General features: G+C 49.0%; 1 protein-coding gene across 7 annotated transcripts in view; it reads right to left on the reverse strand.

Annotated features, from left to right (window-relative positions):
• Window positions 1-817: 817 nt before the first annotated feature.
• LOC148474560 (von Willebrand factor A domain-containing protein 5A-like) overlaps window positions 818-15,677 on the reverse strand; it is a 259,425-nt gene continuing 244,565 nt past the window's right edge. For 6 of the 7 annotated variants that reach the window (XM_088458408.1, XM_088458407.1, XM_088458406.1 and 3 more), the window contains 3 exons: window positions 10,630-10,772; window positions 4,611-4,737; window positions 818-1,549 (listed from right to left, as the gene is read on the reverse strand). In XM_088458408.1, the coding sequence (XP_088314534.1) occupies window positions 1,470-1,549; window positions 4,611-4,737; window positions 10,630-10,772 (350 nt within the window). In that variant the 3' untranslated portion in view covers window positions 818-1,469. Of the gene's footprint in view, window positions 1,550-4,358; window positions 4,460-4,610; window positions 4,738-10,629; window positions 10,773-15,677 lie in introns of those variants that run through there. The other variant, XM_088458410.1, reaches the window with a different exon arrangement.

A 15,677-nucleotide genomic window follows, 5' to 3' on the forward strand; every position in this document is an offset into this window, starting at 1 on the left:
TTAGGCACCACCAAGGGAGGGTTAGGGTTAGGGTCGGGGAGGGTTAGGATAATTACCAGCCGGTGTCGGGCTTCCACAGTCAGAATTTGAACCGGTGGCTGAACAATCCCATTCCCTAACCAACATCAATAGCTATAAATCCAAAAACTCTCTCTCTAATACCAGGATTAATCCAGAATTATTCCAGTTTTTCATCTTGAACCTTGTGATAAACAAGCAAAAGACTATTATAGGGACTCCATTATCCACTAATACTTCAATTTTCTATTGTGCAACAATTAAGCCCCTTTTTTTCCCCTCCAGCTGAATTGCAGCATGAGGGCAATGTCTAAGCTCATAAGTTGCTTGCAAGTATGTTTATATATATTTTTTAAATGTCTGAATTTTATATATATTCAAACTATTGCAATGTATTGTATGATGCATGATGTAATAAATGACTCATATATGTTATGTCATTGATATCTATTGCACTCCTTGGATGCTTTTCACTAGTTGTTAACCCCATTAATTATCTTATGAAGCAATTGAACCTCAATGTATTTGGGAGAGAACGTCCCGTACTCCAATGTATGAGGCTTCTGCTTCCACAATGGACGACGCCTCAGTTTCCGGATGGGCGAGGAACGGAGCCTCCACTGCTGATTCTGAACACGGAGTTGACTCCTATTTAAGTACTGATAAAAATATATGACTATGAAGGTTCTAGCTCTTCTGATGGACACAGCATAGTATCACTATATAAATAATACGAGTATTGCTGAGACATCACCTATTCCAGGCGTACACACAGCACAGAGAGAACCTCACACAGACGGATGGCAGCTGGAGATTCTTTAATAGTAATGATAACGATTGATAAGATAGTACAGATAATGGGTAACATACAGAGAGGGCTGTGAGGGTATAAGATGATCAGACAGACGAGACCCTTTCTGATTATATAAGGCACAATAATAAGTGGTGTGTAAGCCTACAAGGCTTGTATAGTATTATACCCTCTAGAGCAGAGGTAGCCAACGTAGTGCTCTGCAGCCATTGTAGAACTACATGTCCCAGCATACTGGGAGAGCAATAGGTTGTCTATCTTGGTGTCTTACTAGAACAACACCACATTGATGGGTCTGGATCTGGAGATAGAGGGAAAGTGATCTGGGCGAGTCTGTTATACACAAGATCCACCCTGTAATGTGCAGATAGACGTTGGTACTAGGCTGCACTAAGCATCATAGCACATTACTGGGTTATACAGTGCACGTATATAATATTCCTCTCTCCCTCACTAATAACTGAGCACATGTGACTTTGGTTTTGGTCATACAGAGAAACAGCGTAAGAAGGCACAAATACATATTTATCTGCAAATTGAATCTAAGAAAAGAGCAGCAACATCCTGATCTGCAGGAGAATCCCCGGGGTCAGGAGGAAAAGCCTTCCGCCATCTTGTTTCCTCTACGCAGCGCCTCCTCTCATAGGCCAAACACCTTCTGATCCACAGAGGATTTCAGCAACTCGTTCCCGACCTGGATGTACTTGCCCAGGGAGGAGCCTGTGAGGATATTACACAGTGACTGTAACTAATAATAGCCGGATGCTCATGTTTGGATGTTAATGAGACTTGGAAATACCTTACACAAGAGCTGAGCTGTAACGTTCTAGGTAAACTCAAAAACAATGCAGTTAAAAAAAATTAATTAAACCATTAAAGGATCCACAAAGGACCCTGACACTAAAGTTCCACTAGAAATAAAAACGATGAGTATTTTAGAAGAATAACTAAAATGTTTTATTTCATGAAAGGCGTGAAATTATAGTGGTTGGGAGGGGCTTCTGATGTGATGACTATTCTTTTACACCCTGCACCATTTTCGGTTTCTGAATACAGTACATCCAGCTGCACTAATGTGCATGAGTTTCCCAAGAAAACAGGGTAGGTATGCACATTTATGTAGATAGCAGTGTAATACCAAGATGTTCCTGCCGAATTAAGTACAATATCCCGGCAGTCATAATCTTCACAGTCAAAACCCAGACACATGATGTTGAGTTTTTTTAATCATCCCCCTAACCCACCCCTCCCCTCCTGCAGCCTAACCCACCCCTCCCCTCCTGCAGCCTAACCCACCCCTTCCGCTGCCTAACCCTCCTCCTAACTCACCCTTTACGCAGCCTAACCCTACCCCTAACCCACCCTTTACGCAGCCTAACTCTAACCCTCTGCCTCCCCCTAACCCATCCCTCTCTCAGCCTAACCCTCCTCTTAACCCTAACCCACCCCTCCCGCAGACTAAAGCTAACTCTCCCCATAATCAAAAACCACCTCTCCCACTGCCTAACCCTCCCCCTAACCCACCCCTCCCGCAGCCTAACCCTAACCCTCCTCCTAGTGCCTAACCCCAAACCTAACCCCTAACCATAATACTCATTGCCGGGATTCTAACAGTCGTGATTCGGGAGCCGGGGATGGGATGACTGCCGGGAGCCGGGGATGGGATGACTACCGGGAGCCTGTGAGGGGATGACTGTCGGGAGGGAGCCTGTGAGGGGATGACTGGCGGGAGCCGGTGAGGGGATGACTGGCGGGAGCCGGTGAGGGGATGACTGGCGGGAGCCGGTGAGGGGATGACTGGCGGGAGCCGGTGAGGGGGATGACTGGCGGGAGCCGGTGAGGGGGATGACTGGCGGGAGCCGGTGAGGGGGATGACTGGCGGGAGCCGGTGAGGGGGATGACTGGCGGGAGCCGGTGAAGGGATGACTGCCGGGAGCCGGTGAAGGGATGACTGCCGGGAGCCGGTGAAGGGATGACTGCCGGGAGCCGGTGAAGGGATGACTGCCGGGAGCCGGTGAAGGGATGACTGCCGGGAGCCGGTGAAGGGATGACTCCCGGGAGCCAGTATCCTGACCGCCAGGATCCTGACTACGAGTGTAAATGACAGTGGGCCTGATTCAGAGTTGAACGCAACATGTGCGAAGTCTGTACAGTGCACATTTTGATCAGTGTCTGCGAGAACGCTCTCTGTACCCGCTGCCACTTGGGGGTGGGGGCGATGACGGTGACTGTTTTACAAGATGGGGTGTGTTGCCCCTCTGTAGTAGTACTGTAATAATGTCAAGGTCAGTACTTCGTCCAAAGATGCAGCATGGGATCACCATGGGGCAGCCATTGGCCATGTGGGTAGGACAAAGCTTAAGCTGCCCGTACACCAGACCAACTTACATCCAACTAGTTGGCTGGTTGGAATGAACATCTGGTAATGTATGAAAGCCAATAATAATCAGCAATTTGCTCCTAAACACCGGAAAACAAACAAAAATGATCGTTCAGACAAGTTGGTTGAATGTTTGATTTCAACAATTTGTTTAAACAACAGTTTTTGTCTGTTGTCCAGAGTTTGGGAGCAAATTGCTGATTGTCATTGGCTTCCATACCTTACCAGATGTTCATTCGACCGACTAGTAGGATGGCTGGATGTAAGTTGGTCTGGTGTATGGGCACAGTATGTCAGTCATGTTGCAACTTAGGTCACTACGACCATCGTCGCAGACAGAGATCAGCACATGCGCAGTACAGATCCTGCGCCGATCCGAAAACATTGGAGTTGTGCACAAACCATCGGGTTTATGTACAACTGTGAATCAGCCCAATGCCCGCACTACATCCTGCAATAGCGCTGGTAACGTCAACAGGATGATTGTGTTGATCTGTGGTTGGTTGACGGCTTCTGGCAGTAATTAAAGTGCTCACTTGTGCAGCAATATTGCCGTCTATATTATTATAACAATTATTATCATCCTTTATTTTTATGGTGTCACAAGGTTTCCGCAGCGCCTTACAGAGTACATAAACAAATGGGCGAACAAGAAACCAGCGACGTACAACACAATACAATGCAGGACGAGGACATGGATTATACACATTGCTGCAATAGCGACTATAACACTCAGATAAGCAGCAGGGAGTCAGCAGCCAGGTGTTAGGTGCCATAGTGGGGCGTTAGGAGATGACAATCGTATGAGTAAGGGAAGGAGAAGCACATAAGGGAAGAGGGACCTGCTCATGAGAGCTTACATTCTAAAAGGGAGGGGGCAGACAGACAGGGGTGACACAGATGTGGAAGAGACAGCGAGGAAGCTGCGTGGAGCTATACTGTGTAATTAGCCCAGTTTTGCAGTGTGTAAGCCGGACTCATCTGCTATGTGGAATAATAACCATCAGCCGACATGTCAACCAGAAGAGGACAATTCTCAGCCTGTGATTATCTCTCAATTCAATCTAGCCACTGGGTGAAGCACTCTCTTGTGCTCCGGCATATAGGGGGGTGTATTACTAGCTGCTATATACTATAACCCACCTTACGGCTAGGATCTCCATCTCCCTGGGCAGGACTAGCGCTATTTACTGTACTCTACACCGTTATATTAGACACGATAACCTCGTACCATGGTTGATGCAGTCACTCTAGAAGAAAATGCAGCAAAAGCTAAACCAAATAAATCTAAATATAATTTTCATAAAATAGATTAGACTATATTTAAGTGAACATTCCACATGAAAATATCGGTGGTTCTTCTTCAATGTAATATACGTCTCTGCTTCCTTCAGTATTTACCTGCCCTGGACTTAATCCAGGAGACGGCCTTCCCCTCCAGTAACTCCCACTCATCCCGCTGCTCCAGACAGGTGACATGAAGCCAGATCACAGCCAGGATGGTCGCCCAGACTGCTGGGTCCACGTTCTGCAGAGCAGGAGAAGACACAGGAAGGGGAATGTTACATATCTGGGTATAGCGGCATCAGAGCCCCTGCTGATCTCACTCTGTTATGTTCCAATGAGGTTTCTACTCTGACCATGGGCAGGAAACAAATGACCCATTATATGGGGAGCGCGCGCCCTCCTGCTCACATACTTTCATCTTACAAAATATTTATAAGAAGACAACGACATGGCGCTATATCTAAATAACAGTCTTTCACAAACTGATTCCTCAGGGAGCACTAACAGCGCATGTTTTACAGATCTCCTCAGTGACAAAACTGTAATAATCAGCACCACCTGTGGATCTTATAAAATACATTGGCCTGTAATTAATACACCTGTGCACCAGCTACAACATTGGGAAAACATGCGCTGTTAGTGCCCCCTGAAGCATCAGTTTGGGAAACACTGACTTAATATAACATGTGCAGCTGGGCCTGAAGACGGGATTGATCAGAGGGAGCTCTCCCCTGAGGAAGTCATAATTATAAAATGCGTAGGGTAAGTATCAGAAACCACTGTGAACCCTGGGAGCCACTTCTGGTCACTGGGGCTTCCATAAAAGCCGCACACTAGTTAGGGGTGAGGAGAACATGAGGAGGCCGATTCCTCACCTCCATAGGACCACACAGACGTAGCCACTAAGACGCCTCTTCCCAACAATCTGCATTACTGAACACTGCTAATGTTACTACACTGTAGGTGCATACTACTTATTATTCCAAATACATTTTAAACTTTCTACTGTGCAAGCGTCAAATATGCATGAGCAGCGACGGATTAGCAACAGCGGTCGCAGAGAGTACTTATTCGCAAAGTGACAGGGAGTCATGTGTTTGGCGGAGGTAATGGGGGTGGTTAGCAATGTGCAGGTATTTATTTATTTATAAAGGTTTATTCCTTTGCACTTTACAATTGGAAACAACAGTAATAGAACAAAAGTGGGTAATAACAGACAGACATAGAGGTAAGAGGGCCCTGCTCGCAGGTTACACTCTATACCGTTTTCTATGTGTGCTTTAGTGAGTCAGCAGCTGCAGAGGTCCCAGCAGAGCAGGCCCTAGCCAATTTAGTGCCCTAGGCAAGATTTTTGCTGATGCCCCCACCCCATGTGGGATCCAGAAAAGGGGTGTGGCCTAATAGCTGGGGGTGTGGTCTTGCTGTGCTCCCCTTCCCCCATTGTGCTGTGCTCCTATCCCATGCAGCCTCATTCCCCCCCTTACATCTCTCCAGCCCCAGCCCAGCATCTTCTATCTTGTGTAAAACATTTATAATAAAACACTAATCTTATTTCTACAGCTGTATTCTTCTCCTGTCTCCTGCATGGCACTCCACCAAAGGTTCCTGATGTTCCTCTCTCTGTGTCAGGTTCTCCTCACATCACCCCTCTCCCCTCACTGCACAGCAACCCTTACCCCTCTCCCAGCACAGCATAGCACCCATCACAGCACCCATCACCCAGCACAGATCACAGGACCCCTCTCCCAGCACAGCATAGCACCCATCACAGCACCCATCACAGATCACAGGACCCCTCTCCCAGCACAGCATAGCACCCATCACAGGACCCCTCTCCCAGCACAGCATAGCACCCATCACAGGACCCCTCTCCCAGCACAGCATAGCACCCATCACCCAGCACAGATCACAGGACCCCTCTCCCAGCACAGCACCCATCACAGATCACAGGACCCCTCTCCCAGCACAGCACCCTCACCCAGCACAGCACCCATCACCCAGCACAGATCACAGGACCCCTCTCCCAGCACAGCACCCTCCCCAGCACAGCACCCTCACCCAGCACAAATCACAGCACAGAACCCACCACAGCTCACCTCTATACTTGCCTACCCTCCCGAATTGGTCGGGAGCCTCCCGAAAATCGGGTGCCGCTCCCGACCTCCCGGGAAGACAGGCAATCCTCCCGGCCCCCGGAGATGTGCACGCACCCCCCCGCGCTTTTAAGTACAAACCCCGGCAGCAGGGGGGCGGTAACGCGATTCGCGCTGAATCGCGTCATCATGGCTCCGCCCCCGGCTGCACAATGCCATTAATCACGGCATTGTGAAGAGGGGGCGGAGCCACGATGACGCGATCGTGCTGTCACGCCCCCAATGCCGCGTCATGTGCCGGGCTCCGCCCCCTTTGGCCGCGTCACACCCCCAGCCCTGTAAGCCCGACAGCTCCCTCCCGGAAGGAGGGAGCTAAATGTCGGCAAGCATGCCCTCACCCAGCATAGAAAAATATCATAGCACCCATCACTGAGCACAGCACCCTTTCCCAGCACAGGACCCCTTACCCAGCGCACAGTCAGCACCACTCAATCAGCACAGCACCCCTGGCCTTATTATTCACCCCTTTCCCAGCACAGTCAGCACTGCACAGCACCCTCATTAATTATGCACCCACCCTTTTCCCAGCACAACTCCCCTCAGTCATCCAGCACCCCTGGCCAGGCTAACCTATCTATGCACCCAGCATCAAGTTGCCAGCACAGTCAGCACCCCAGTCACGGGCAGCCCCTCTCAGTCAGTCTAGTCATATCCAGGCTCCAGCATCACCCCTCTGCCCCCAGTGCCCCCTCTCCCAGCTGAGAGCTCACTCGCTGCACTCGCCATTCCCAGGACTGGGGTGCAAGTGGCTTGTGACCACATTGCTTAAATAAACGAAAACAGAAAACTCAGCACTCACCATTGTTAAATCCCTCACAATAATTAATAAATATATATATATCTATATAATATATATATTTGTATATATATATATATATTTGTATATACACATACACATTTCCAAGACTGCCGGCACTCAGTCATTATAGATCACCTGGCCTTGGTGCCAGTGTAAAAATAAACACAACTCCAAAGTGTGTCCTGACGAAAGGGCAGAGGGCCCTGAAACGTTGACAATTATGTACACTTTAATCGTATGCATATTTAAATAAGAGCCTGGGAGTGCCTTGTCTTATTTGGAGTTGTGTGTGTATTTGTATAGGTATAGGTATATATATATATATATATATATATATCAATGTTTCTACATATATATATACACATACATACACACACATATATGTTTTTACATTATATATACAGTGTATGTATATATATATATTATATATACAGTGTATGTATATATAATATATATATATATATATATATATGCAGAATGAGATTGAAATGCCAGCGGCTGTGATGGAAGAGATCCCGACAAAGGTAAGTATGTTCCCTATTCCTAACCCGCCCCCCCCTAACCCTAACTCTCCCTTGGGGGTGCCTGACCCTAAACTCCCCCTAGAGATGCCTAAACCTGACACCCCCTCCCTGCACCCTAAACCTATCCTCCCCCCTAGTGCCTAACCCCCCTTCCCCTAGCCTAACCCTAACCTTCCCCAGGATGGGGGGGGTGCATAATCCTAGTACCCCTTATACAAATTATGTCACACAATATTAGTGCCCCTTATATCACATTATGCTATGCAGTAGTAGCGCTCTTTATAGCACATTATGCCACACAGTAATGCCCCTTATACATATTATGCCACACACAGTAATGCCCTTTACAAGTGATGCCACACAGTAATACCCTCTACAAAATTTGCAGTACAAATTATGCCACCCAATATTAATGCCCCTTACACATTATGCCACATAGTAATGCCCATTATAACATTATGTTAACAGTAAAGCCCCCTGCAGCCTCTTACCTCCCCACTGTGTCCCCATAGCAGCCTCAGACACATGATAAGAGATGACATGATGAGAGGAGATTCATCTCCTGTGTATTTGGTGCCCTGCCTGGCAGACATCCATGCAGAGACAGCGGCATCGCCCAGCCATTTCAAATCTGACGCTGTCCGTGAACCAATCAGGAGCTGCCGCATCACTAACAAATCCCCCCACTACTCCCAGCGTCACTGAAACCCCCTCACTACTCCCAGGATCACTAACCAACCCCCCACTACTCCCAGCATCACTAACTAACCCCCCACTACTCCCAGCACCACTAACCAAGCCCCCACTACTCCCAGCATCACTAAATAACCCCCCACTACTCCCAGCATCACTAACCAACCCCCCACTTCTCCCAGTATCACTAACCACCTCCCCACTACTCCCAGCATCACTAACCACCTCCCCACTACTCCCAGCATCACTAACCAACCCCCCACTACTCCCAGCATCACTAACCAACCCCCCACTACTCCCAGTATCACTAACCACCTCCCCACTACTCCCAGCATCACTAACCACCTCCCCACTACTCCCAGCATCACTAACCAACCCCCCACTACTCCCAGCATCACTAACCAACCACCCACTACTCCCAGCATCACTAATCAGCCCCCCCCCACTACTCCCAGCATCACTAACAACCCCCCCACTACTCCCAGCATCACAAACCAGCCCCCCACTACTCCCAGCATCACTAACCAACCCCCCACTACTCCCAGCATCATTAACCAACCCCCCACTACTCCCAGCATCACTAACCAACCCCCCACTACTCCCAGCATCACTAACCAACCCCCCACTACTCCCAACATCACTAACCAACCCCCCACTACTCCCAGCATCACTAACCACCCCCCACTACTCCCAGCATCACTAACCACCCCCCCACTACTCCCAGCATCACTATCCAACCCCCCACTACTCCCAGCATCACTAACCACCCCCCCCACTACTCCCAGCATCACTAGCCAACCCCCCCCACTACTCCCAGCTTAACTAACCAACCCCCCCACTACTCCCAGCATCACTAACCAACCCCCCCACTACTCCCAGCATCACTAACCCCCCCCCCACTACTCCCAGCATCACTAACCATCCCCCCACTACTCCCAGCATCACTAACATACATCCCTCCACTACTCCCAGCATCACTAACCACCCCCCCACTACTCCCAGCATCACTAACCAACCCCCCACTACTCCCAGCATCACTAACCAACCCCCCACTACTCCCAGCATCACTAACTAACCCCCACTACTCCCAGCATCACTAACATACATCCCTCCACTACTCCCAGCATCACTAACATACATCCCTCCACTACTCCCAGCATCACTAATATACATCCCTCCACTACTCCCAGCATCACTAACATACATCCCTCCACTACTCCCAGCATCACTAACATACATCCCTCCATTACCCTCTGCACCACTAACAACCCCATTCACTACTACCTGCACAGCTATCAACGAACCCCCCCTCCAATCCCTGCATCACTTACAAAATCCCACCCAAAAATATTCCTACCTTTCAGTAAAAAACCTCCGTCGCTCTGTATTTTTGGGCAGGAGGCAGGAGCCGATGAGGAGTGGACAGTAAAACAAACAAGGGAGGGACGCGCAAAGCCCCCAGGCTCCTCTTCGCGCCTGCCATCAGAGCGTGATGTGACATCATGAAGTCACCTTCACGCTCTTACATATCCAGCCATCTGCTGCGCTGCCCAATCGGAGAACTCCAATCGAGGCAGCACGGTGGGAGAGAGGGAGGGTAGCAGCGCCGGGGTTGACAGCGCAGTAGGTGGGGGCAGCGGCAGAGCCCTGGAATGCCCCTAGGGCATTCCACTCTCCCCTAGGCATTTGCTTATAATGTCTATGCCTAGGGCCGGCTCTGATTATGTGATTTTGAAATCAGGAGTTCCTGGCCTCAGATCTCACCTATCTCTGAGCTCTGCACAGTCTCTGTATTCGGAATGTTTTCGTTGTTACGTTGGGATGTATAGAGTGATTATCTGACACGCTTACAGCACTTATGCACTTCTCAAAAACAACAAGACACAAGTAATGGAAACTAATTCTGTGTAAGATCCCCATCACTGTCCAGACGTGGGACATGATCAGTAATGTGATAATAATACCTTTTCTGGGTTCTTGTCTATTATGTCTTTCTCAGATATTCCCAGGATTGTGGATAATTCGGGGCTCACGTTCCAGGAGCCGTCAGCATTCTGCAGGGAAATCAGTCGGGGGGTCTCCTCAGGGACAGATTTTGAATACACATCTTCAAAGAATTAAACACAAAAACAATCAATATAAAGTAACAAATATCTATTATTACACACAACATAACAAGGATCAGGCAGAACATTGGGCGTGATTCAGCCAGGATCGCTATTGCTATAGCGTACGCAGACGGCCGATTGTTGCGTACTACGCATGCATCGCAGTGCGCATGAGCGAAGACACCACTGCGATCACACTGAGATCAAGCAAATCATGTAGGGCCATCGCGGTGTGACTGATAGGCAGTGAGCGTTTTGGGGTGGTGACGGGGGGAGGGGGGGTGATCGGCAAAACGCAAGCGCGTCTGTCCGTTTGAACGCCGATGCATGGGTGTGCATAAATTAGCCAGTGCGATTGCATACGCAGCGTGAGTACTTACTGCGTGCACCGAGGTTAGCAATTAGTAAGGTCAGGGCTGCTGTAATTCTGCGCGAGGGGCCGATGTTACCGATGTTTATGGAGGTGTGCAAGGTATTACAGATGTACTGGTGGTGCGACGGCATTGCGATAGCACTCATTAGCATATTTTTGCAGCAGACCTGTGTGTGATCACAGAGCTGTAATCACAATAGCGATCGTTAATGAATCAGGCCTATACAGTAGTTTGTATACTATAAATGTGTCATCACCATAAAATAACATTTTATAATCCTTTAACATATATTTGAAAACAAAACATTTTGTACTTTAATTATTTTTAATAACTTTATTTTGCTTTCCAAATGTGGAAATACAGCAAGAACTGGCATTAAACATGCGTACAGAGGGCCTGATTCAGGGATGCATGATTACCCGCTGGTTAGCGCACCTCTCCGGTGTCCAGGAGCCTGCGCATGCACCTTCCACACAAATCGCGATGACGCGTTTTGCGCTGAACTGCGTCATCATGGCCCCGCCCCCTGCTTCACAATGCCGCTAATCTTGGTGTTTTTTTGTGCAATATCCCCGGCCATGCCCCCCTACTATGCCGACCTGGCTGAGACCCTCCTGGAGGCAAGCATGAGTAGCTCGCTCGTCTGTGTGCTCTCCTGTATCAACACCCTGCACCTTATCCTGTGTGACCACCCCGGGACGAAGCTTTACCTTACCCGATGCCAAAAGGTGCAGGGGCTGCGGGGGCGCGGTCATCGGGCTGTTCTGAGCTCCGGCTGGCTTCCTGGCAGTGTTACATCTCGGCAAGGTCTGCAACAACAGCCGGTCACGTGGGATGCCGGTGGCTTCCGTGTGCGGTGAGCTGCGGCTGTGCCTTTGCATCCATCTGGAGCCTCTCCGTACAGTGGGCCTGATTCAGACCCGCTCGCAAGCGGGTCGATGGTGGCCCAGTGCGCACGCGCGGCGTGCGCGAGCCCCGGAGCTGCCCTGTTTGGAAGGCGGGGAAGGGGGGTAGCTGAGCAAACGGAGGCGTTCCTGCAGGATCGCCTGCCTTTTGTGGGCGGCCCTACTGACATCACTAGTGATGTCAGTAGGTGGACTTCCTGCTCTAATAGTGCAGGAAGTCCACTGGGGCTTGCGGCAACGAGACCCTACCTCAAGGGTCTCACCACAAGCCCGATGGTCGCGATGGTCTTGACCATCGATCATCATGGCCGCTCGCATAAGCTGTGGGTGGTAACCCACAGCAATGCGAGCGGCCAAGAGGCTGAAACAAAAAAACAAAAAACACACGCCCTGATTCAGAGCAAGCGCTCGCTTTTTGCGAGCGGCTCTGAATCAGGCCCAGTGCACCATTAAGACAGCCCTGTCCCTGCTGTGCTGACGGCTGCCATTTTGTGAGGAAGGATTTGGATAGCTTTAGCTGCCGGTATCCCCCTACAGTCTGCTGCAGTGTTCCCAGCTTCTGGTCACTTATCAGTATGGGTAAAACCCACCACCCTGCCGCTGCAGCTGCCAAACCAGAAAGATTTTCTAGAAATGAACTTTGCAGCCTCCGCCTGATGATGCTGAAGGGTCTGAGACACCCCCTGCACCCCCATCCGCCATTTCAGAGTCAGGGGAATCCCTTACAACGTGTACTGGATGCTGTAGCAGCAGTGAGGTACAATCTGACTTATCTACCCTTCACCATGATCATCAATGTGTCCGTGAACGTGTGGGTGAGGTGGAAAGTTAATGCGCACTTCTATGTTAGAAGACACCGTGTCCCCTCTGAAAGTACGGGTGAATACGCTGGACTCCCAGATGGCTGCCGCGCACAGAAAACGATCTGATATGGAAGGGCGTCTTCGGCGCAACAATGTAAGATTTCTGAGTTTGCCAGAAAAGGAGGAAGGTGCCTGCCCTGAGGTCTTTCTAGACAAGTGGCTTCTGGAGGCGTATGGCAGAGAGGCCTTTTCATCATTTTGCTGTGGAGCGGGCCCATCGTGTCCCTACTAGGGCATTGTTCCCAGGGCCACCGCCCCATATCTTCATTGCCAGGTTTCTGCATTATCAACTTCGAGATGCGGTGCTACGTTTGGTTCGTGCCAAAGGTCCTCTGGGTCGTAATGGTTCTCGGATTTTGGTATTTCCGGATATTTCCTTAGAAGTCCAGAAGGAGAGGGCCCAGTTCTTCCCGGTTAAGAGAAGGTTACAGGAGCTTAGTCTCCCTTACGCTATGCTGTTCCCTTCCAGGCTACACGTTGTTGCTGATGGAGAGGCTACATTTCTTCTACTCCCAGGGACGTTGCGCTGTTGTTGGACCCTCGCAGGCCGGCTCATGAGGCCTTTGGCAAATGATCGATTTGCTATGTTCCTTCTACTGTCCATAGTTGTATTTTTTGCCCTATTTACAGTGTCCGTGCTCTCAGTCTTTTCTGTATCTGCACATGCCATTGACCTTATGCTGTTCTTGTTTTTTCTTTTTTATTCTCTTTTCTACCATTGTTTGTAGGTTTTTTGTGTGGATCTTCCAGTTTAGATCATGGTAACGCTGTGCCTTTCTATGTATATATTGTGGGGGGAATTAATGATAAAGTCAAGCGCTTTGATAAAGCTGGGGGTTACCCAGCGAAACGCGTCAGAAGATTCAACACCCCACTTCATAAGAAGATACATTTTGGATTCCATCTTTCTGCTGTCAGTCAGCACTTTGGAATATACTTTGTGGACTATACAAGTCTCTTATCTGGGCAATTATCAAGCGCCGGACGGACTCTACAGCTGTTCCCAAAGAAACCCTCTGGATATTCTTCTGTTTCACCACTCCAAGGGACATTTTACTGGCACAATGATGTCTTGGAAATACCTGGATCCCTATGTATCGTGAGTTGGTGGAGACTAGTCCATATTGGGAAGTTAAAGTACTTTGCCACATTTGTTCCTGAAAAGAGCCTCAGAGCTCCAAGTTACTGACATTATATCCAATAATAGTATCTCATATATACAGGGGTAGTTGTACCACAGATTGGCCTGCATGTTTTTATATGAACGCAGTTTTATAAAATGTTTATTTATTTAATTTTTATTCTAGTCATTTAAAAATTAAAAGTGATTTTTTCATATTAATCACACTTCATCTGGTTAATTATAACTATTAACAGATCTATTACAATTAGCGCTGTATCTCTATCTATTTGTATTTTTCCCTTTGAGTGCAACTACACTCATTTATTACAGCTGCTGTGGAAACCGTGCACACCTGAGCGCCTGTTGTGAGGTTCTCCTCACATTAGTGATGTCAGTGGGGCCGCCCCCAAACGGTAGGCGTTATCATGGGAACGCCTCCGTTTGGGCAGCCACCCCCCCGGCCCGCCTACCAAACGGGGCGAGCTGTCACTCAACATCGACAGCTCGCCCCCTTTGGTGCGAGACCTGGAGCGACGGATCGCCCGTCGCTAGCCGGGTCTCGCGCATGCGCACGCCGGAGCCGGCTCCGTCTTGCGCATGCGCTGTGGGCCACCATCGACCCAGTTGCGAGCGCTCAGCGCTTGCGACCGGGTCTGAATCAGGCCCTCTGGTCCTTAGACAACTCTGAAAATATGGCTCATATATTGTCTGGTAGGGTGCATTGCCTAAAAAGACTGTGGGTGGGATGGGCATGACATAGTGCCCATCCACTAGCAGACATGAAAATGACTGCACGATTACGACATTGCAATCGTGCAGTCGTCAGTCTGTGATGAGCCTGCACTGAGCGAGCAGTCGTTCAGTGCAGGCTCATCAATCATCTGCAAACATGCTCAACCTGACGTTATCGTTAAGTTGTCCAGCATGTTTGCACATTGATAGATGTCAAATCATCGCTGGTCATTATAGACATTTTTGCAAATGATTTATAAACGAAGGAGCGATCGTTATCGTTCAAACGCTCAACTTAATCGTCTAGTGGATGGGCACCTTTATACTTCTGCATCTAGAAGGGTTTCCTTTCTTATTTGTAAATCTGTCCCTTTTACATTGGAATTGGTACAGAGTGATCCCTGGGGAGATATACGTATTCTTACAATGCAGGATAAACTCCATGCTCATTTTGTTATTAGCAGTGTATATACCTCCTCCTTACTCGCATTTATCCCCGGGGCTATCTACTGCTTCAGGGATTTTAACCATGTACTAGACCCTACTCTGGACAGACAGGGTCCATCCCACACTGGTACTCAGCTGGGTGGCAGCCAGTTTGCGTGTCTGTCTGGGTTGGGCCTGAACATGATAATTTAGCAAATTCACAGCAATCATTCTCCCGGATTGACCTAGTCCTACTCACTCAAGACTTTTGCCTAGAGTACAGTCAGTACGATATGAAACCAGGGGATCTGGTTTGTCAGCATGGTCAGCCATTTCAGAAACTTAACCCATTCTGGCTGACGTAAATGGGTGCGGGCTCTGAGTAGGAAGCGGCATGGGAGGAATACTTTGTTACGGAATAAGGACTCTGCTCAGGATCGGGTGATCTGGGATGCATTCAAAACATTTTTACGGGGCACCC

Source organism: Taudactylus pleione, unplaced genomic scaffold (assembly GCF_031769625.1).
Source record: "Taudactylus pleione unplaced genomic scaffold, aTauple2 ptg000830l, whole genome shotgun sequence".
NCBI lineage: Eukaryota > Metazoa > Chordata > Amphibia > Anura > Myobatrachidae > Taudactylus > Taudactylus pleione.